The 21,753-nt window shown below is 45.6% G+C and overlaps 1 protein-coding gene across 1 annotated transcript in view; it reads right to left on the bottom strand.

Moving 5' to 3' along the window:
• Positions 1-18,602, bottom strand: part of Gabpb2 (GA binding protein transcription factor subunit beta 2) — a 31,083-nt gene extending 12,481 nt beyond the window's left edge. The window contains 4 exon segments of the mRNA XM_045138309.1: positions 811-1,005; positions 1,924-2,091; positions 8,661-8,800; positions 18,222-18,602. Coding sequence (XP_044994244.1) covers positions 811-1,005; positions 1,924-2,091; positions 8,661-8,768 — 471 coding nt within the window. The 5' untranslated portion in view covers positions 8,769-8,800; positions 18,222-18,602.
• Positions 18,603-21,753: the final 3,151 nt, after the last annotated feature.

Here is a 21,753-nt window from a genome sequence, read left to right as displayed (position 1 = left end):
GCGCTGGGATTAAAGACGTGAGCCAACATGCCTGGCATCCTCTTCTTTTTTTTTTTTCCTCTTTTCTTTTTTTTTTTTTGTTTGTTTTTTTGAGGTAGGGTCTCACTCTAGCTCAGGTTGACCTGATTCACTATGTAGTCTCAGGGTGGCCTCGAACTCATGGTGATCCTCCTATCTCTGCCTTCCTAGTACAGTAAAGGTTGTACTTTTTCTTTGGGTAGGGTCTCACTCTAGCCCAGGCTGACCTGGAATTCACTATGGAGTCTCAGGGTGGCCTCGAACTCACAGCAATCCTCTTTCCTCTGCCTCCCAAGTGCTGGAATTAAAGGCATGCACTACCATACCCGCTCTCTTTTTTTTTTTTTTTTTAAGGAAAGTTTAAAGTCGAGTGTAGTAGTGGTGCATACCTTTACCACTCAGCACTCTGGAGGCAGAGGTAGGAAGAACGCCATGAGTTCAAGGTCACTTGAGACCATATACTGAATTCCAGGTCAGCCTGCGCTAGCTAGCGCTAGGCCCTGCCTAAGAAAACAAGAAGAAGAGCCTGGTGCGGTGGCACACGCCTTTAGTCCCAGCACTCTGGAGGCAGAGGTAGAAGGGTAACTGTGAGTTCAAGGCCACCCTGAGACTCCATAGAGAATTCCAGGTCAGCCTCTGCCAGAGTGAGACCCTACCTCAAAGAAAAAAAAACGATGTTATCAATGGTATGACTGAGACTTGCTGTAAGAGCTGCTTTGAGAAGATAGAAGTTTAAATTTAACTCCCTCCAATCTTGCTGAAGTGCTCTCTGATAGCATAATGGGACTATACCTGAAGGATGAGCAGAATTTCTGAGTTGTTCTTCTCCATGGCTATGTCAAAGGCCGACTTGTCAAATTTGCTGAAAGCATGCACGTCGGCTCCGCACCTGACGAGTAACTCGACGACGTCGCGGTGGCGGTGCTCCGCGGCCCAGTGCAAAGCTGTCATCTTCAGCATGTCCCTGGCATTCACATCGGCACCACTCTTTAAGAAAAACAAGTTTTTAAACCAAGAGTGACTAAAAACACAGGTGTAAAATCCCATCCCCAAATATAAAGGGCTTACACAGAGGTCACACATGTATTTAAATTTAGTACTTGTTGAAGGAATTTCAAAGGGAAACCCGTTTCTCAAACTCTCCTGAATGCTGAGCAACATGCTGCTTTCATTAGTGGGACTGCTAAGGACATCACTGAGAAACAGTGGCAGATGGGAGAGGAAGGGGAAAGAACAGTTTTGTTGCATTTATCAACAGAAGAAAGCTGAGCACTTGAAAGGATAGGCATAAGCACAGGAAGCACCTACAGAAAAGAAACAGAAAATCAGGCATGGTGGTGAATGCTTTCAATCCCAGCACTGAGGAGGTTGAGGTAAAAGAACCATCATGAGTTGGAAGGTAGCCCATGCCTCAAAATACACAAACCACCCCCCCAAAAAAACAAAACAAAGGCTGGGTGTGGTAGTACACGCCTTTAATCCCAGCACTCAGGAGGCAGAGGTAGGAGGATGGTTGTGAGTTCAAGGCCACCCTGAGACTACATAGTGAATTCCAGGTCAGCCTAAACTAGTGAGAGCCTACCTAGAAAAACAAAAACAAAAAAAAGCTGGTCATGGTGGCACACACCTTTAGTCACAGTACTCAGGAGGCAAGAGTAAGTCTGAAGCCACCCTGAGACTGAGACTACACAGTGAATTCCAGGTCAGCTTGGGTTAGAGCAAGATCCTACCTAGAAAAACCAAAATAAACAAACAAACACAAAAACCCCCCTCAGCCATGAAGACTCTTCAAGATGTTCTCATCAATAAATATGCAACTCAGTGATATAAACCATCTGCACTTATTAAAGAAAACAGGAAGTGGATGCCTTTCTTCAACACAGCCCCACACTATTCATGCCTCACCCTGACGAGCAGTTCCACGACGTGTGCATGTCCGTCAGCTGCAGCCATATGCAGAGGGGTCCTGTCCACTTTGGTCCGGGCATCCCTGCTAACACCTGCTCGGAGGAGCACTTCTGCTGTGGAGTAATGACCATACTGGGCTGCAAGGTGGAGGGGGGATGTCCCAAGCTGTGGGAAAAGAATGCTCACTGAACTGTCCTGTGCCTGCACAGAACTAGACCGCTGCTGGGTAGATGCACACAAGGACAAGATGAACCCTAGGTTTTCTGTCCTTGGAGAAAGCATCTGGCCAATAGGACTAAAGAAACAGTAGAATTTATACTAATAATCAGAGAAATACTTCACCCATTAAATAAGGGTGAAGGATAATAGCTTTAAGTCAGACAGATTTATGTGGCAAGAGTCATTAAAGGGCATGATTTAAAAAAAAAAAGGAGCCAGGCGTGGTGGCACATGCCTTTAATCCAAGCACTTAGGAGGCAGAGGTAGGAGGACTGGTGTGAGGACAGTCTGAGACAAAAGAGTTTGACTGAGGTCAGCCCAGGCAAGAGCAAGACCCTACCTAAAAAAAAAAGAAAGAAAAGAAAGAATTAAGTGTTCCAGAATACTCAGCAAGTCTGTGTGTCATCTCTATGTAATCTGGTGGGTCCCCTATCACTGGACAGAGAGAGATCTAGTCTTTTCTCTCTCTCTCTTTTTTTTTTTTTTTGGCTTTTTTGAGGTAGGGTCTCACTCTGGTCCAGGCTGACCTGGAATTCACTATGGAGTCTCAGAGTGGCCTTGAACTTACAACAATTCTCCTACCTCTGCCTCCCAAGTGCTGGGATTAAATACATGTGCCACCATGCCTAGTTTAGTCTTGTCTCTTCTCAAGGAAGGGTCTCTAGGTCACTCTGTTCCCAGGCCAATCTGTAACTCTGTAGTCCCAAAATGGCCTCAAACTCACAGTGATCCTTCTACCTCTGTCTCCCAAGTGCTGAGATTAAAGAAAGACACCACCATGCCTAGCGCTATCATTATTTTATGTTATGTTTACGTTATTTTATTTTATTTTATTGCAGTAAGCCCAACAGACTGCCTTTTTAAAAAACCTGATACCATTTACTTAGCATAAGGCTTTTCAAGGTTACATTTTTGTTGTAACATGTATCAATACATTTTTTTTTGGAGGGGAGGTTCAAGGTTCAAGGTAGGGTTTTACTGTAGCCCAGGCTGACCTGGAACTTACTATGTAGTCTCAGGGTGGCCTCGACTCATGGTGATCCTCCTACCTCTGCCTCTTGAGGACTGGGATTAAAAGCGTGCATCACCATGCCTGGTTTATATCAATACATTCTTAAGACCGCCTTATTTTATGCACATAAACGTGGAAGAGAGACAGAGAGAGAGAAGTGGTGGACCAGGGCCTCTAGCCACTGACATCAAACTACAGATGCATGCGGCCCCTTGTGCGCAGGCGTAGCCTCGCACGCTTGAGTCTCTGTGCATCTGGTTAGGTGGGACTTGGAGAGTCCAGCATGAGTCCTTAGGCAAGCACCTTAACCACTAAGCCATCTCTCCAGCCCTATTTATTATTTTTTGAGATAGGGTCTCAAGTGGTTCAGGCTCAGACTAGTCTCAAACAGGATTTGTGACAAAGAATGATCCTGCTGGGCATTGTGGCGCACGCCTTTACTCCCAACAGTTGGGAGGCAGACGTAGGAGGATCACCACAAGTTCGAAGCCACCCTGAGACTATATAGTGAAATTCAAGGTCAGCCTTAGCTAGAGTGAGACCTTACCTCGAAAAACCAAAAATAGAGAAAAAAATGCTCCTCCTGCTTCCACCTCCCTAGTGCTGGGATCACAAATGTGCATTACCACACCTGGTTCCTTCATTTCATTTCTTTTCTTTTTGTTTTTCAAGTTAGGGTCTCACCCAAGCCCATATGACCTAGCACTTGGCAGTTTAAAGCCTAAGACTACATAGATAGTTCCAAGTCAGTCTGGAGCTAGAGAGAGACTGGGGTGGGGGATGCTAATCTCCTGGACTTCCTTTTCTATCAACAGTCTGGGGCTAGAGAGAGACCTGTGGGGGGGGGGGGGACAGGGAGAAGAAATACTAATCTCCTGGACTTCCTTTTCTGTTAATAAACACAGCACCCAGTTTGGATTAGATTCTGACACCTTACCTTGTTTTTTTCACAAAGCACATTTTCCTAGAATGTTACAATGAAAGCAGGCAAATGACCACGGATGCACTGTCTTACTCAAAGAAAACTAACTGTGAAGAAACACAGTTGGGGCTGGAGGATGGCTTAGTGGTCAAAGGCACTCGTCAAAGTCTGCGAGGCTGGGTTCAGTTTCTAAGCTGCCCATGTAAGCTGTACACACAAGGTGGCACAAGCACTGGAGTTCGTCTGCAAATCATGAGGCCCTGGTACATGGGTGTGTGCACAAGTATGTGCAGATAAAATTTTACACAGGTTCAATTTCCCAGTGTCCAGATGGCACATGTGTCTGGAGTTCATTTGCAGTGGCTAGAGGCCCTGGCACACCCATTCTCACTGCTCTCTGCCTCCTTATATATATATATTATATATAAAGTCGGGCATGGTGGCACAAACATTTAATCCCAGCACTTGGAAGGCAGAGGTAGGCGGATTGCCATGAGTTCAAGAACACCCTGAGACTACACAGTGAATTCCAGGTCAGCCTGGGCTAGAGACCTTACACCTCAAAAAAGGGGGGGGGGCTGGAGAGATGGCTAAGTGGTTAAGATGCTTGCCTGTGAAGCCTAGGGACACAGGTTCAATTCCCCAGTATATACACTGGCCAGATGCACATGGTGGTGCATGCACCTGGAGTTTGTTTGCAGTGGCTAGAGGCCCTGGTGTGCCCGTTCTCTCTCGAATAAACAAACATAAATTTAAAAAACAAACAAAAATATTTATATAATTTTGGAGTTAGGGAGATGGTTCAGTGGTTAAAGATGCTTGCTTGTAAAGCTTGCTGATCCGGGATAATTCTGCAGTACCCATGTAAAGACAGGCAGCCTTTAGAGACCCTGGCATGACCATATATATACATTCACATGCATGCAAAAATTAAGATAAACTATATAAAACTCTATAAAATGTACTGAGGATATGTCATTCAATACACCATTACTGTGCTTATATTTAGTAAAGTGAGCAAGCTACCATGATATTTAAGGAACACAGGAAACAGGCTGACAAAGTTTACATAATTAAGGAAAAACTCATTCTGTTGAGACTGACAAAGTAGAGTTAGACGTGTGACACAAACAAGGGCTACTCTGCGGAAACAGGAAGCTCACTGCCACTGACTGAGGTGCCTGACAACTCCAGTCGGAAGGGAAATGCCAAGGCCACCAGCCCAGGAATACTCAATGTCCTCCTTTCTCCCGGGGCTGCACATAAAGCCTCTCCTTCCAACCTGTAACTGCATCGCGGGCACTACGGGACGGCCGTCCTGACCACACCTGCCCAGAAGCAGCCTTTGGGAATGAATGTGTTAGAAGCTTTAGTGCTTTTATACACAGAATTTATTTCATCACGTTGCATCTTATTTTCATACTTTGCGAGTGTGTTCAACTGTGCCACCTGCTCCAGTCTGGGAATCAGGGGTGGCATGTCATCAACTGGGTGTTTTGTTGTCTTGTTCCTTTCACAATCCTTTTTTTTTTTTCCAAGGTAGGAACTCTCAGCTCTAGACTGATAACTGGATCTTCAACACTGACTTCTTGGGTATATTCCTCTGCTGCATGAGCCTCTTTAATATTATTCCCATTGTGAACTTTTTTTGACTCTTCATTATTAGGATTATCTACAACTGTGTGTCGCATTTCTCAAACAGGTGGAGAATGGCCATTGCATGGATTGAAGTAATATTTTTTTAGTTGTTCTTTTTCAGGCAGGGTCTCCCTCCAGCTCAACGCAACATAGAACTCTCATTGTAGCTCAAGACTGGCCTTGAACTCACAACAATCCTTCCACCTTAGCCTCCCAAACTGTTGGGATTAAATGTGTACCCAACTAAGATAACATTTCAATTTCAATAGGACTTGTAATTATTTCAATACATGGCGATCTTACTACCTCTTGCCTCCTGAGTGCTGAGATTAAAGGTATAAACCACCACACCCAGGTTTTGTTTTGTTTTTTTAAACTTATTTACTAGAGGGAGGGAGGGAGAGAGGAAGAGGCAGATAGAGAGAGAATGGGCACGCCAGGGCCTCCAGCCACTTCAATGAACTCCAGACGCATGCACCACCTTCTGTATCTGGCTTATGTTGCTACTGGGGAACTGAACCTGGGTCCTTAGACTTAGCAGGCAAGCACCTTAATCACTAAGCTATAGCTCCAATCCTGAAATGGCACATGCATCTAGAGTATGTTTGCTGTGGATAGAGGCCTTGGCATGCTTGTCCTCTCTCTTTCAATTTAAAAAAAAAAAAAAAAAAGAGGGGCCAGACAGATGACTAACGGGTTAAGGAGCATGCCTGCAAAGACTAAGGACCCACGTTTAACTCTCCAGGACCCATGTAAGCCAGATGCACGCGGTGATGCAAGCACCCAAGGCTGCACATGCAATCAAAATGGGACATGTGTCTGGAGTTCAATTGCCGTGGCTGGAGGCCCTGGTATGTCAATTCTCATTCTTTCTCTCATCATTCTTTTTTTTTTTTTTTTTAATTCAAATGTAGTCTCAGGGTGGCCTCAAACACATGGCAATCCTCCTACCTCTGCCTCCCAAGTGCTGGGATTAAAGGCATGTGCCACCATTCCCAGCTATAAATTTTTTTTGCAAAAAAAAAAAAAAAAAAAAAGGCTGAAGAGGAAAAGATTATGACATCAAAATAAAAGAGAGACTGATTGAGATGGGGAGGGAATATGATGGAGAATGGAGTTTCAAAGGGGAAAGTGGGGGGTAGGAAGGGTATTACCATGGGATTTTTTATAATCATGGAAGTTGTTAATAAAAAAAAAAAACTGAGGGCTGGAGAGATGGCTTAGTGGTTAAGCGCTTGCCTATGAAGCCTAAGGACCCCGGTTCCAGGCTCGACTCTCCAGGACCAATGTAAGCCAGATGCACAAGGGGGTGCACGTGTCTGGAGTTCATTTCCAGTGGCTGGAGTCCCTGGCGCACCCATTCTCTCTATCTGCCTCTTTCTGTCTGTCACTCTCAAATAAATAAAAATAAACAAAAATAAATAAAAAGGCTGCAGAGATGGCTTAGCAGTTAAGGCATTTGCCTGCAAGGCCTAAGGACTCAGGTTCAATTCCCCAGTACCCACATGAGCCAGATGCAGAAGGGGGTGCATGCATCTGGAGTTCATTAGTAGTGGCTAAAGACCCTGGCTTGCCCATTCTCCTCCTCTCTCTAATAAATAAATAAATAAATAAATTATATTAAAAAAACAAGGGTGACTGGACAGATGGCTTAGTAATTAAGGTGCTTGCCTGTGAAGCTTAAGGACCCAAGTTCGATTCCCCAGTACCTACATAGGTCAGATGCACAAGATGGAACATGTGTCTAAAGTTCGTTTGCATTGGTTGAAGGGCCTGGTGTGTCCATTCTCTTTCTTTTAAAATCCTATATATATTTTAACATTTAAAAAATTTATTCATTTGACAGAAAGAGAGGGAGAGAGAATGTGTGTACCACCAACTGCAAACAAACTCCAGACGCAAGCAAAAGCTTGTGCAGCTAGCTTATGTGGGTCCTGGGGAATTGAACCAAGATCCTTTGGTTTTGCAGGCAAATACCTTAACCACTAAGCCATCTCTCCAGGCCCCATTCTCTTTCTATCTGCCTCTCTCTCAAATAAATAAATTAAATGTAAAAAAAAAAAATAAGAAAATTGTAAGTATTTGACAGTGCACAATTATTACCCATATATCCACAGGAAACTAAATTGGTTAAATGACCAAGGAAAACCACATACTCAAGTGAATTAAAGAAAATAAAACTCTTGGGCTGGAGAGATGGTTTAGTGGTTAAGGCACTTGCTTGCTGAGCCTAAGGACCCTGGTTCGATTCTCCAGGCCCCACAGTAGCCAGATGCACATTGTGGTGCATGCATCTGGAGTTTATTTGCAGTGGCTAAAGGCCCTGGTGTGCACATTCTCTCCCCCCCACCCCCCGTCTCTATTAAGTAAAGTAAAATAAAATAAAATAAAATAAAATAAGAAAACTCTTGCTGGGAGTGGTGACATATGCCTTTAATCCCAGTATCTGGGAGGCACAGGTAGGAGGATCGAAATGAGTTCAAGGCCAGCCTGAGACTAAAAGTGAGACCTAGGGCAGGAGAGATGGCTTAGCGGTTAAGGCGCTTGTCTGCAAAGCCAAAACACCTCGGTTTGATTCCCCAGAACCCATGTAGCCAGATGAACAAGGGGGCACATACATCTGGAGTTCGTTTACAGGGCTAGAGTCCCTGGCCCACCCATTCATACACTCATACACACACACTCTCTCTCTCTCTTTCTCTCTTACACACACACACAAATAAAAATAAAATATTTTAAAAGTGAGACCTAGGTCAGCTTGGGCTTGAGTGAGATCCTACCATGAAAAAACTAAGAAGTAAAAAGAACATAAAACTTTTGTAGGGAAAGGACACAGAAAGAGAAGGAAGAGAATGCCATGTGTGTTTAGCCTTTAAGAAAGTGCTGTTAAAGGCTGACTTTGGCAATGACTGAGAGGCCTCCCTCCCTCTTTGCTGAGCTCACCCAGTCTGTGGTGAATGGGGCTCCACTGGCCATCAGCGTTCTCACTTCATCATCGTGGCCTTTTCTTGCAGCTTCTAACAGCCTCTTTCCTAAGTCCACTAAAGACATCTTTATGCATAGGATCAAAAGTTCTCAGGTAGCTATAATTCAAACACAAGGAAAAACAGTCTATAAAATGGTTCAGCTTTTTTGGAAGAAGTTTTGTTTAACAAAGGGATTTGCCACGCAGCCCAGGCTGGCGTGGAGCTCGTCAGGTATCCCAAGAAGGCTTCAAACTCAAAATGCTCCTGACTCCACCTCCCGATGCTGCCATGAGCCACCACACTTGAAGTAAGTTTTTTTAATTTTTCTACTATTTATTTCTTTATTTGAAAGAGAAAGAGGCAGATAGACAGAGAGAAAATGGGTGCTCCAGAATCTCCAGCCACTGCAAATTCTAAATTCATGGGTCACCATGTACATCTGGCTAACATGGGTATTGGGAAATCAAACCTGGGTCCTTAGGCTTCGCAGGCAAGCGCCTTTACAGCTAATCCATGTCTCCAGCCCTATTGTGTGTATGTGTGTGTTTTGAGGTAGGGTCTCACTCTAGCTTAGGCTGGTCTCAAATGCACAGATACTCTCCTAACTCTGCCTCTCAAATGCTGGGATTCAAGGTGTGCACCACGCCCAGCTTGCAACTAACTTAAGAATTCACCACATATCTGGGGAGGGGGGGGATGTGGTAAAGTTGCCATCAGCCATCCTAGTGCGCTGAGGTAGAGTCCCAGAAAAAATAACACTTGTCACGTTTTGGAGCACCATCAAAGAATACCTACAACTGGGCTAGAGTTAAGGCATTTGCCTGCAAAGCCAGAGGACCCAGGTTTGACTCCCCAGGACCCACGTGAGCCAGATGCACAAGGGGGCAGATGTGTCTGGAGTTTGTTTGCAGTGGCTGGAAGCCCTATTGAGTCCATTCTCTCTCTTTCTGTCTCTCCTCCCTCCCTCTTTCTCTGTTGGATAAATAAAAATATTTTTTAAAAATGAATACCTACAATTATTTATAAAAGCCTTTAAAAAGCTAGGCATGGCGTCTGTCATGGTAGAAAACAACTGTTGTCTAATTGGAGTGGAGGCCCACTCCATGGGAGGGAATACATCCCTGACACTGAAAACCTACAACAGGGGTAATCATGAGCCCTAGGGGTGTAACGTCTGCTGTTGTCTAAAATGTATATACTATGCTCACCAAAGTGCCCAGTACGCACTTTTCTTCATGTTCATACCCTTATATTAATGCTATTCTCACTTTTTTTTGTTTTTTTTAAAATATTTTTATTTATTTATTTATTTGATACAGACAGACACAGAGAAAGAGGCAGACAGATAGAGAAAGAATGGGCGTGCCAGGGCCTCCAGCCACTGCAAACGAACTCCAGACGCGTGCGCCCCCTTGTGCATCTGGCTAACGTGGGTCCTGGGGAACCGAGCCTCGAACCGGGGACCTTAGGCTTCACAGGCAAGCGCTTCACCGCTAAGCCATCTCTCCAGCCCTATTCTCACTTTTGATAGAGAATCTTCTCTTTTAAGATGGCAGTGACCTTGGGATGACTCAGAAGGCATCATGGACTGGAAAGAAGTGACAGGAGTGCTCAGTACTGTAATATTTCTATCCCACCTTCCAAGGCTCAGGGTCTACTGCAGAAGAGGTGGGAGAAAGAATGTAAGATCCAAAGGAAGGGTAGGACTCCTTATAATGTGCTTCCCCCCCCAGACACAAAATGACCTGGATATCCATGACCTCAAAGTGCCTGACACTACCTATACAAGACCATCATAATTGGAGGAAAAGATCATGACATCAAAATAAAAGAGAGACTGATTAAGAGAGGGAGGGGATATGATGGAGAATGGAGTTTCAAAGGGGAAAATTGGGGGAGGGCATTGCCATGGGATATTGTTTACAATTATGGAAGTTGTTAATATCTGCTGATGTCTGGATAAATGTATATACTATGCTTATCAAACTACCCAATAAGTACTTCGCTTAATATTCATACCCTTATATTAATGCTACTCTCACTTTGGGTAGAGAATCTTCTCTTTTCAGATGGTAGTGACCTTGGGATGACTCAGAAGGTATGATAGTGCTGGGAAGAAGTGACTGGAGTACTGATTAACATCTCGATCACACCTTCCAAGACTCAGGGTCTAATGTGGAAGAGGTGGCAGAAAGAATGTAAGAGCCAAAGGAAGGGTAGGACTCCTTACAACGTGCTCCCTCCAGACATTAAAATGGCCTGGATATCCATGACCTCATAGTGCCTGACACCACCTGCCCAAGACCATCATAAGAGGGGGAAAAGATGATGACATCAAAATAAAAGAGACTGATTGAGGTGGGGAGGGGCTATGATGGAGAATGGAATTTCAAAGGGGAAAATGGGGGGGGGAGGGTATTACCATGAGATATTTTTCATAATCATGGAAAACGTTAATAAAAATTGAGAGAAAAAAAAGCTAGGTGTGGGGTCTGGCCATGGTGGCACAAACCTTTAATCCCGGCACTTGGGAGGCAGAGATAGGATTGCTGTTAGTTGGAAGCTACTCTGAGACTATATAGTTAATTCCAGATCAGCCTGGGCTAGAGCAAATCATTACCTCCAAAAGGAAAAAAAATCTAGGCGTGGCACATGAGTCTGGATTTTGTGTGCAGTGACTGGAGGCCCTGGCATGCCCATTCTCCCCCCCCCCCATCAATCAATAATAACAATAATAAAAGCTAGGTATGGAACTGGCCAGCCAAAGAAGAGCCCAGCATTGCAATAGTGGTATGCCTACTACAGGGGTAACTAGCTGCTTTGTAATTGGATTTGAGGCCCACTCCACAGGAACCACAGAATAATTTATGTCTGGTACTGAAAACCTAGTCAAAAGCCTATGGCTTGGAAGGTAACAGGACCCAGGGGAAAGCTACTACTGTTTTTTGGCTAAATGGATATGGTGTGCCCAAACTGTTCTTTAAATATTTATGTTTATGTCCATATGTCCATATATTCGTGTTTCACTTTTGGTCAGAGAAGTTTTTTTGTTTTGTTTTTGTTTTTTTTTGCAGTTGGTAGAATCAATTTGGGAGAGACAAAACTGTGTCAAAGTGCTGAGAAAAAGTGTCTTATTTAGGGCTGAGCACTCAACTGTCCTCTCTATCCACCTGCCAAGGCTCAGCAAACACTGCAGAAAAGGTGGCAGAAAGAACTAAGTGCATGGCTCAGTAGTTTAGGCATTTGCTCGCAAGTCTCACAGCCTAGGTTCAACTACCCCGTACCCATTATGGCCAGATGCACCAAGTGGAGCCTGTGTAAGGTTTGGGAGTGACCAAGACCATGCAGACTACTCTGCAGTGAAAGCTTTTATTCAGGAAAGGCACAACTTCCAGGGTTTGCTCACAAGAAAGGAAGGAACACAGCCAACCTGACTTTCCAGACAGTGGGCCATGCAGGGAAGGTGAGGAAGCCATTCACATAGCTAGGCTGTGAGACCAGAAGTGACCAGGTGACCTGAGAGATACTGGGCTGGAAATGACTTGGGGCACTGTTAGGCAAGGAAGGGATAATGGCTGGGCAGTTTCTTGAGGAATGTGGAGAATCCAGTGGATAATCTGTTGTCATCCTGCTGTCCTTGGTGACTCCATTTTGGCAGCACGGGTCTGCAGTTTGTTTGCAGTGGCAAGAGGCAATGTCATGACATATTTTCTCTCTCCCTCTGTCTCTCTTTGCAAATGAGTAAATAAAATTTATTTTTTAAAAAAAGGAGGGCTGGAGATTGCATTAAATGTGTATATTGCTTTTGGTAAGATTGCCATTTTCACAATATTGATTCTTCCGATCCAGGAATGGGGATGTTTTTCCATTTCCTAGTGTCTTTTGCAATTTCTCGCTTGAGTGTTTTAAAGTTTTCATTGTAGAGATCCTTCACTTCCTTGGTTAGGTTTATTCCAAGGTACTTTATTTATTTATTTATTTATTTTTTTGATGCAATTATGAATGGGAGTGATTCTCTGATTTAATCCTCTGAGGCTGATTGTGATGGGGAGAATGGAGTTTCAAAGGGGAAAGTGTGGGGGGGTGTATGACCATGGGATATATTTTTCTAATCATGGAAGTTGTTAATAAAAACTTTCAAAAAGAAAGAAAAAGGAGGACTGGGCCAGGCATGGTGGCTCACACACTTGGAAGGCAGGGGTAAGAGGATCCTTGTGAGTTCAAGGCCACCCTGAGACTACATAGTTAATTCCAGGTCCGCCTGAGCTAGAGTGAGACCACACTTCGGGGGGGGAGGGGAACATACACACATACATATATATGTATATGTATGTACGCATGTATGTGTTTGTGTGTGTGTGTATATATATATATTTTTGTTTGTTTGTTTGTTTTGTTTTTCAAGATAGGGTCTCGAGACTCAGTTAAGATGGCAGCGTAGGAACCACACCAAAGCAGACTACGGGAGAAAAAGCCAAAAATAAACCCAGCAAAATACACTCCTCTACTAAAAAGTGAGGAGTAGGCCAGGCGTGGTGGCGCGCACCTTTAATCCCAGCACTCGGGAGGCAGAGGTAGGAGGATTTCCTTGATTTCCAGGACACCCTGAGACTACAGAGTGAATTCCAGGTCAGCCTGGGCCAAAGTGAGATCCTACCTCAAAAAAAAAAAAAAAAAAAAAAAAAAAGTGAGGAGTATAAGAAATTATTAACTTCAGCAGAGAAGTAGAAAAGGTCTAAAGTCCACGGAAGCAGACAGAAGCTCCAGCAACGGCAGCACCAGGTCCGCAGGGCCACAGCTGCCAAGCTCGGCCTGAGCTACAGGAAAAGCCAGGTGAGGAGATTCACCACTCACACAGCCCTGCTTGCAAACTCAAGAAGACCCAGATTTGATTCCCCAGGACCCACGTTAGCCAGATGCACAAGGCGACACACCTGTCTGGGGTTCATCTGCAGTGGCTGGAGGCCTTGGCATGCCCATTCTCTGCTCCCCCCATCCCCTCTTTCTCTGTCAAATAAATAAATAAAAGAAAGAAGCATGATGGGAGGATGGCAGGGAAGAAGGGAAGAACAGCTCCTAAGCACGAGGACCAGCAGGAGAACTTCAGCCACCATCCACAGCCTCCCCTCCCCCACCACCAGTGCAAGCACTAGCAATCACCCAAGACCTGGGGAAGGGAGCTCACCTACACAGCACCTGGCACAGGTATCAGAGCAGCGATACAGACCCAGCCAGCCTACTCGAACCCACAGCGCAGCCAAGAGTGACCCAAGCAGGAGCGCAGCATAACTGAAACCAAACCCATCCCAAAAGGTAGCTGGGATTACAGCAGGCCAGTACCCGCCAGATACGCCTGGTGCAGAGGCCTGAACCGGAAGTGCTGATGCACCTTCCATGTCAGGATCAGTTACATGTTAGATCTGATGGCCGGATTTGCCATTCTTAAATAAGCTATATTTTGGGCTTGTCATTTGTTGCTTCCTGATTTATAGTGCCTTTCTTTCCTCTTCTGTCATTCATTAGGGAAGGGTCTCACTTGGTCACATCTGACTTGGAGCCCTTAACAGACCAAAACTCTTAGCCTCCTAGCTGATAGGATTAAAGGTGTGGGGCAACTCATATCCTAAGGGACGGTGACTTTGTTAGAGGATCTGGTTGTCATAATACCTACTCTTGCATAAATACTCTGTGCTGTTTTTCATTGAATGTGTACATTGTTTAGTTAAATTTTAGAATCTGCCTATATTTTGTTCCATTCAGCCTACTTGAATACTCTCATAGTAGGCAAACCAAACACCTAGGGTCACTTTTGTAGATACTCTGAGAGTCTTAACAGCCACACCTAGCACCTTAAGCTCCTACCCTAAAGATATATAACATCAGATTGATTGATGTATCTAATAATACTGCAGATAATTAGAAAATCCAAGCATTAAATTAATCCAAGATGCAAAAATATGTACAATATGACACAAGAAACACAAAAAAATCAAGACAAAATAAATCCACCAAAAAGTATTAACACATCAGAAATGACCTCCAGTGAGACTGATTTAGAGGAAATGCCTGAGAAAGATTTCAAAAGAATGATTATAAATATGTTCAAGGAGGGGAGAGAGGGAAGGTATTACCATGGGATACTTTTTATAATCATGGAAAATGTTAATAAAAATTGAGAAAAATAACTTTAAAAAATAAAAAAAAATATGTTCAAGGAAATCAAAGAAATGAAAGAAGACACAGGAAACCAACTTAATGAGATAAAGAGGTCAAAAGAGGTCAATAGAAGACATAAATAAGGAAATAGAAATAATAAAGAAAAACCAGGGCTGGAGAAATGCCTTAGCAGTTAAGCACTTGCTTGTGAAGCCTAAGGACCCCAGTTCAAGGCTCGATTCCCCAGGACCCACATAAGTCAGATGCACAAGGTGGTGCATGCATCTGGAGTTCATTCACAGCAGCTGGAGGCCCTGTTGTGTCCATTCTCTCCTTTCCTCCCTCTCCCTCTCTCTCTTGCTCTCTCTCTCAAAACAAACCAAAAAAAAAAAAAAAAAAAAAAAAACACAAAGAGCTGGGTGTGGTAGCCCACATCTTTAATCCCAGCACTTGGGAAGCAGAGGTAGGAGGATCACTGTGAGTTCAAGGCCAGCCTGGAACTACAGAGTAAGTTCCAAGTTAGCCTGGACTAGAGTGAGACCTTACCTCAAAAAAAGAAAAAAAAAAAAAAAAAGAAAGAAAAACCAGTCAGAATTACTAGCAATGAAGAACACAGTTAATGAAATAAAAAACTCTGTAAAAATCTCACCAGCAGAATGGATGAAGGAGACCAGGTGGCAGATCTAATACAGTCCAACAAAGAGAGACAAACTAATAGAAAAGTATGAGTGGGAATTTCAAGATATTTGGGACACTATGAAAAGATCAAACATAAGAATTCAGGGTATAGTATAAGGAGAATTCCACTCCAAAGACACAGTAGACGTTTTTCAACAAATCCATAGAAGAAAACCTCCCCCAAATTGGGCAAGAGATGCCAATGCAGATACAGCAAGCCTTTAGGACACCAACCAGACAAAAACTGGAAAGAACCTCTCCCCACCATATTATAATTCAACTACCAAACATACAAACCAAAGAAAATATATTGGAAGCAGTTAGACAGAAAAATCAAGTCACATACAAAGGCAAGCCCACCAGGATCACAGCAGATTACTCAACACAAACTTTCAAAGCCAGAAGGGCTTGGAATGATGTTTTCCAAGTTCTGAAAGATAACAATGGTCAACCAAGGTTACTTTATCCTGCAAAGCTATCCATTCAGATAGATGGAGAAATAAGTACATTCCACAACAAAAGCAGGCTAAACGAGTATTTGAAGATAAAACTAGCCCTACAGAAAATACCTGAAAGGATCTTCCATGTTGAAGAGAAAGAAAAACACATATAAGAACATGGAAAAAACAAACCATACTCAAGATAGGGTCTCACTCTAGCCCAGACTGACCTAGAATTCACTCTGTATTCTCAGGGTGGCCTCGAACTCACAGCAACCCTCCTATCTCTGCCTCCTGAGTACTGGGATTAAAGGCACTATACCTGGCTTCTTTTTTCTTTTTTAATTAGTTTATTTTATTTGAGAGAGAGAGAAAGAAAGAAACAGAGAATCTGTGTGCTGCAAATGAACTCCAGATATACGAACTTCCTTCTCTGCATCTGGGTTGCGTGGGTCCTCGGGAATGAACCTAGATCCTTTGGCTTCACAGGCAAGTGTCTTAATCGCTAAGCCATCTCTCCAACTCCCCTTTTCAAAAGTATTTTTATTTATATTTGTAAGTAGAGAAAGAGAGAGAGAATGAGATGCCAGGGCCTCCAGCCACTGCAAAGAACTCCAGATGCACATGCCACACTGTTTTTCTGGCTTTATGTGGGTAGTGGAGAACTGAAACTGGGTTTTTTTAGACTTTGCAGACAAGCCCCTATACCGCTGAACCACCTCTCCAGGCCTTCTTTTTTCTTAATTTATTAGTATGTGAGAGAGAGAGAGAGAATGTGAATGAGAGTGGGCACACCAGAGCCACTGCAAACAAGCTCCACATGCAGGCACCACTTTGGGCATCTGGCTTTAAGAGGGTACTGGGTAACTGAACCAGAACAGTCAGGTTTTGCAGGCAAATGCCTTAACTGCTGAACCATCTGTTCATCTCCAGCCCTCCCCTTTATTTCTTTCCTTCTTTTTTTGGTTTTTCAAAGTAGGGTTTCACCTCTAACCCAGGCTGACCAAGAATTCACTATGTAGACTCCAACTCACAACAATCCTCCTACTTCTGCCTCCCCAGTGCTGGGCTTAAAGACCTGGGTCACCTCTGTCAACTGAGCTCACTATTTTTACTGGAGCCAAAAGATTAGAGCCCTCATTTCCTCCCGTCTCATAAATCCTACAGGGGCTGGAGAGATGGCTTCGCTGTGAAGGAAGGCCCTTGCCGGCAAAGCCAAATGATCCAGGTTCAATTCCCCAATACCCACTTAAGACCAGAAGCACAAGGTGGCAGATGTATCTGTATCTGGAGTTCATTTGCAATGGCTGCTCATTCTCTTTCCCCCTCTTAATCTATCTTCCATTTTTATTTATTTATTTATTTGACAAAGAAAGGGGGGAGGAGAATAGGAGCACCAGGGCCTCCAGCCACTGCAAACAAACTCCAGACACATACGCCACCTTGTGCAACTGGCTAACATGGGTCCTGGGGAATTGAACCTGGGTCCTTTGGCATTGCAGGCAAATGCTTTAAGTGCTAAGCCATACCTCCAGTCCTTAATTAATATTTTAATAAAATATTAAAAAGAAATAAATCCTTGCCAGGCATGGTGGCACACACCTCTAATCTCAGCACTTAGGAGGCACAGGCATAAGGATCGCCATGAGTTCGAGGCCAGCCTGAGACTACATAGTGAATTTCAGGTCAGCTAGAGCAGAATCCTACCTCATAAAACCAAAAATAGGGCTGGAGAGATTAGCGGTTAAACGCTTGCCTGTGAAGTCTAAAGACCCTAGTTCGAGGCTCAATTCCTCAGGACCCACGTTAGCCAGATGCACAAGGTGGCACACGCATCTGGAGTTCATTTGCCAGTGGCTGGAAGCCCTGGTGCACCCATTCTCTCTCTCTGTCGCTCGGAAATAAATAAGAACAACCAAAAATGGATAAATAAATCCTCCAGTTCTTCCCCATATCCTCCATCTTCCCAGAAGAACCCCCCCCCCCACGCTTGCAGACGCCCGGGCTGCAGCTCCACACCGCCCCCTGGTGGGCACCTATGGGGCGGCCTTGGCATCACCGCGTCCAGCTCGCAGTCCCGGGTCCCACACACCCCCTTCTTCACCTCCTGCAGTCCCCTCCCCTTCCTCCCGGCAGCATCCCCTTCCTCTCCCGCTAAATCCCGCCGGGGCTCGGGACCGGCAGCCCGGGACGACCCTCGTCTCGGAGCCTTCCCTGCCCGGCCGGGACCCCCGCCGCCCGCCCGCCCGCCCGCCCGCACTCACCTCCTCGTCCGGAAGGCCGTCTTCTCCGCTTCCACCGAGCCAGCCAGCTTGGTCCCGTTTCTTTCCCCCTCCTGAACACTCCGGGTCACTGGCAGGAACTTTTGTGGTGCTTTTTTTTTTTTTTTTTTTTTGCCTCACCGAGGCATATTTAGGGGGCCTTCATTCCCCCCCCAACATGGAGGCGAGAAGATGGCGGACCCGGAAGTGAGTGCGCACGGCTCCCGGCTCCCGGCGGAGGAATCTACTGAGGAGGGAGATTCGTCAAAACAAATAAAAATCTACAGGTTTCCTTCGAAAAGAGAAGCAATGCACGACTGGAGGTGACTTCTTTCAGATGAAGGCTCCTGGAGCTGCAAAAGGCGTGTCCCGCAGAACACCGCGCTCCCCGGGGCGGGACTACTTAACGTCGCGTAGGAGCGTGGTCACGTGACAGCGTGCGGCTCTAGTCCCGGCCGGGACGCGTCGTGCTGATTGGTTTCCGCGCCAGAGCCTGCGAAGCCGCCGAGAAGTTCTTCGGGGTGTGCGATCTCGCCGGGTTCTCCGCGGGCTCGGCGTTCGCCTGGGCGGGGGTCGCCCTGCACATCCGGGACCGTGATGGAGACTCCGGGGTTTGCACTTGCGCGGGGCTATGCCGCCCGCTTCCCTGCTAGTCCGAATACGAATGCTAGCGACTGGACAAGGCATGCCCCCGCCCCCCTCACGAGCCAGTGGAGGAATCGGTAACTGGCTTTTCCTGTGGGAGAAGGACTTGGAAGAGGAAAGCGTCCGCGTTTCCAAATCCCTTTATTGCCTTCTTAAGTATGATTTGAGAGATTGACAGAGAGAATGGGCGCGCCGTGGGGCCTCTTGCAACTCCAAACGAACTCCAGATGCAAGCGCCACCTCGAGCATCTGGCCTTACGTGTGTACCTGGGTGGGGGGAATCGAACCCGGGCTATCAGGCTTTGCAAGCAAGCAACATAAACCACTGAGCTATCTACTCGTAAATCCATTTAATCACTTCATTTACCAAACAGTTAACCGTTTCCATGACTATAAGAGGGACTGCGGGGCTGGACACATGGCTTAGCGGTTAAAGCATTTGCCTGATACACAAGGTTGCGCATGCATCTGGAGTTCTTTTTTGCAGTGGCTGGAGGCCTTGGTGGGCCCATTCTATCTGCCTCTTCCTCTGTCTCTCTAATAAATTAATAAGTAAATGAATATTTTTTTTAAAAAAAAGGGACTGGGAAGCCGGGCGTTGTGGTGCACGCCTTTAATCCCAGCACTCGGGAGGCAGAGGTAGGAGGATTGCCATGAGTTCAAGGCCACCCTGAAATGGCAGAGTTAATTCCAGGTCAGCCTGGACCAGAGTGAGACCCTACCTCGAAAAAACCAAAAAAAAAAAAAAAAAAAAAAAAGGCCTGGGGGCCTAGAGAGATGGCTTAGTGGTTAAGGTGCTTTCCTGATTTCCTGAAAAGCCAAAGGACCTCGGTTCAATTCCCCAGGACCCACATAAGCCAGATGCACAAGGTGGCACATGCATCTGGAGTTCCTTTGCAGTGGCTGAAAGCACTGACACACCCATTCTCCCCCTACCCCCTTTCATGCTCTCAAATAAAACTTTAAAAAGACGAACTGCAAGAAATTCTTATGGGTAAGCAGACCACAAAGGCAAGGAAGAAGGGTCTTCAAAACTCAGTAACAAAGCCGGATGTGGTGGCACACACTTTTAATCCCAGCACCTATAGGCTGAAGTAGGAGCTACGTGAGTTTGAGGATAGAGTGCCTGGACCACAGAGTGAGTTCAGGTACACCTGGGCTAGAGTGAGATCCTGCTTCAAAAGAAAGCACACAAAATTAGTAACAAAGCCGAAGCCAGAAGCACATGCCTGTAATTCCAACACTCAGGAGCCTGAGGTAGAAGAATTTGCTGGAGTTCTAGGCCTGCCTAAGCTACAATTCAAAACCCATTATCAAAATAAATAAAAATTGGGGCTAGAAAGATGGTTTAGCAGTTAAGCGCTTCCCTGTGAAGCCTAAGGATCCCCGTGTGAGGTTCGATTCCCCAGGACCCACGTAAACCAGATGCACAAGGTGGCACACGTGTCTGGAGTTCATTTGCAGTGGCTGAAGGCCCTGGCAAGCCAATTCTCTCTCTCTGCCCCTTTCTTTCTCTAGCGCTCTCAAAAATAAAACAACAAAAAAAAGGCCTGAGCCGGTCGGGCGAGGTGGTGCAGGCCTTTAATCCCAGCAGTCAGGAGGCAGAGGTAGGTGGATCGCTGCGAGTTCGAGGCCACACTGGGTTTCAGAGAGTTCCAGGTTAGCCTGGGCTAGGCTGAGACCCAGCGTCTGTGATCCAAACTCAAGTCATCATGCTTGCACAGCAAGCACTTTTCCCCACTTAGCCATCTCCCCAGCCCCGGGTCATCTTTTTATGACACACAGTCTCTCATTGCCTGGAGCTGACCAATTAGTCTAGTCTGGCCGGCAACACCAACAGTTCTATCCGCCTGTTTCCTTCCCATCTCCCCGGTGCTGGAATTACCGCTGCTGCTGCCACACCAACCATTTTTTCCACGGATTATGGGGTTTGAACTCAGGTCCTCCTGGTTGTGAGTCCAGTGGGGTTTTGTTTGTTTGTTTTGTTTTTGGCTTTTCGAGGTAGGGTCTCACTGTAGCCCAGGCTGACCTGGAATTCCCTATGGAGTCTCAGGTTGGCCTCGAACACTTGGCGATCCTCCTACCTCTGCCTCCCGAGTGCTGGGATTCAAGGCCTGTGCCACCACGCCCGGCTGCTCTTCTTTTTCTTTCTTTTTTCTTTTTTTTTTTTTTTAAATTTTTATTTATTTATTTGAGAGCGATAGACACAGAGAGAAAGACAGAGAGAGGGAGAGAGAGAGAATGGGCGCGCCAGGGCTTCCAGCCTCTGCAAACGAACTCCAGACGCGTGCGCCCCCTTGTGCATCTGGCTAACATGGGACCTGGGGAACCGAGCCTCGAACCGGGGTCCTTAGGCTTCACAGGCAAGCGCTTAACCACTAAGCCATCTCTCCAGCCCATCTTTTTTTTTTTTAAATATTTTATTTGTGTGACAGAAAGAGGCAGCCACTTCGTTCATCTGGCTGACATGGGTCCTGGGGAATCAAACTGGAGTCCTTTGGCTTTGCAGGCAAGCGCCGTAACGTCTAAGCCATCCCTCCAGCCCCCCACTACCCTTTTTTGTGTCATCTTGTCTTCTCAACCTAAGCCCACCACTATTCAAATCTTTGTTTCTGTGCTGGGTCTGGAAACCCATGGATGAGCCTTGAAGATGCCAGGTAAGCATCTCCCACTGGACGACATCCCTGGCTCAACTCATTCTTCCACAAAGTTGAGTATTTGGAACATAAAATGTACAAGTGAGCCGGGCGTGGTGGCGCACGCCTTTAATCCCAGCACTTGGGAGGCAGAGGCAGGAGGATCGCCATGAGTTCGAGGCCACCCTGAGGTCAGCCTGGGCTAGAGTGAGACCCTACCTTGAAAACCAAAAAAAAAAAAAAAAAAAGTACAA

The sequence above is a fragment of the Jaculus jaculus genome, chromosome 19, assembly GCF_020740685.1.
Source record: "Jaculus jaculus isolate mJacJac1 chromosome 19, mJacJac1.mat.Y.cur, whole genome shotgun sequence".
Lineage (NCBI taxonomy): Eukaryota > Metazoa > Chordata > Mammalia > Rodentia > Dipodidae > Jaculus > Jaculus jaculus.
This window is presented reverse-complemented; position numbering and strand designations above follow the sequence as displayed.